Raw genomic sequence first — 1,225 nt, forward strand, 5'->3', positions numbered from 1 at the left:
AGACAGACATAGATAGATGGATGGATGGATAGACAGACAGAACAACAGAAAAGAAAAGGGACAAAACCCACGAAACAGTGGGTAACAAATTCTGACTTCCCAACACAAACATGCTGTTGGGAAACCTCATTCCTCCCGCCCCACAGATAACATACCCCACGTCCTCTGACCCCCTGGGCACTAGAACAGAGACAAACCCACCATCTAGACCAGTTACATACAGAGAGAGACCCCTGTTCTCACAGCCAACCACACCTCGCAGAAATGGGACCCAAGCCCCAAGAGAGATGCCGAGGAGAGTCCAACATGACTCTTCCTTAGGAGGTTTCCTGCCCTACATCCGTCCCGACAGGCCCTCCTGCTCACCAAGATGTCCAGACTGTTCTCTCGGCGGCTCTGAGGATCCACACGCTCCGATACAGGTGGCCCAGCTCCTGTGGGCCTCAGGATGGGCAGACTGAGGGACTTGGGGTCCTTCACCCCCTGTTCCACTTTGCCTTCATCTCCCGGCTTGGCTAGCATGGCATGTGGAAGCGCAAGATGCCCTCAGTGCCCAAGCCCAGGAGGCACAGAGGCCCTAGTCCCCTTTCCCCTGAGGATTCCTGTCTAGGCCTCACTACCCTCCCTGGAAGCCCCACCCTGCCAACCCAGCAAAGACACCTGTATGTTAATGAGTCTGTTCAGGAGCATGGCCAATGGGAACCTGAGCCCAGGAAAGACTCCACAGCCTGGAGGCCCCAACAAGCCCCAAACACCCCACCCAGCTAGCTGGCCCTGGAGCCTGCTGCTCTGCTCACCTTTGACCCTCAGGTAGTGTCCTCCAAACCTGTAGGCCTCAAATGTGAGGGACAGAGGTGTGTTGGACTGGTCCAGGTAGATATCCACTTTACCCAGTGCAATGCCTTTCCTTTCGAACACAGGCAGGAGCACCTCCCTGGCCCCAGGAAGAAATGCGTGTTTTAAGGGAGCAGGGAGCGATCATGTGACTCCCCAGCCCACCCACAGACACAGTTCCAGCCACCTCCCCAATAATAAAAACACAAAATGCAGCAGGCACAGCATCTCACACGCAGGTACAGACACCCGCCCCCAGGGCCTTACAGGTCCTCTGGGGCACACACACAGGTATAGACATCTGCACCCAGGGCCTTACAGGTCCTCTGGGGCACACACACAGGTATAGACACCCGCCCCCAGGGCCTTACAGGTCCCTCTCGGGCACACA

General features: G+C 56.4%; 1 protein-coding gene across 5 annotated transcripts in view; it reads right to left on the minus strand.

The window, feature by feature from the left end:
* Positions 1 to 1,225, minus strand: part of Plekhg5 (pleckstrin homology and RhoGEF domain containing G5) — a 33,614-nt gene that overhangs the window by 7,902 nt on the left and 24,487 nt on the right. For all 5 annotated transcript variants that reach the window (XM_026782179.1, XM_013348627.2, XM_026782180.1 and 2 more), the window contains 2 exons: positions 798 to 934; positions 367 to 515 (listed from right to left, as the gene is read on the minus strand). In XM_026782179.1, coding sequence (XP_026637980.1) covers positions 367 to 515; positions 798 to 934 — 286 coding nt within the window. The remainder of the gene's footprint in view (positions 1 to 366; positions 516 to 797; positions 935 to 1,225) is intronic.

The sequence above is a fragment of the Microtus ochrogaster genome, chromosome 10, assembly GCF_000317375.1.
Source record: "Microtus ochrogaster isolate Prairie Vole_2 chromosome 10, MicOch1.0, whole genome shotgun sequence".
NCBI lineage: Eukaryota > Metazoa > Chordata > Mammalia > Rodentia > Cricetidae > Microtus > Microtus ochrogaster.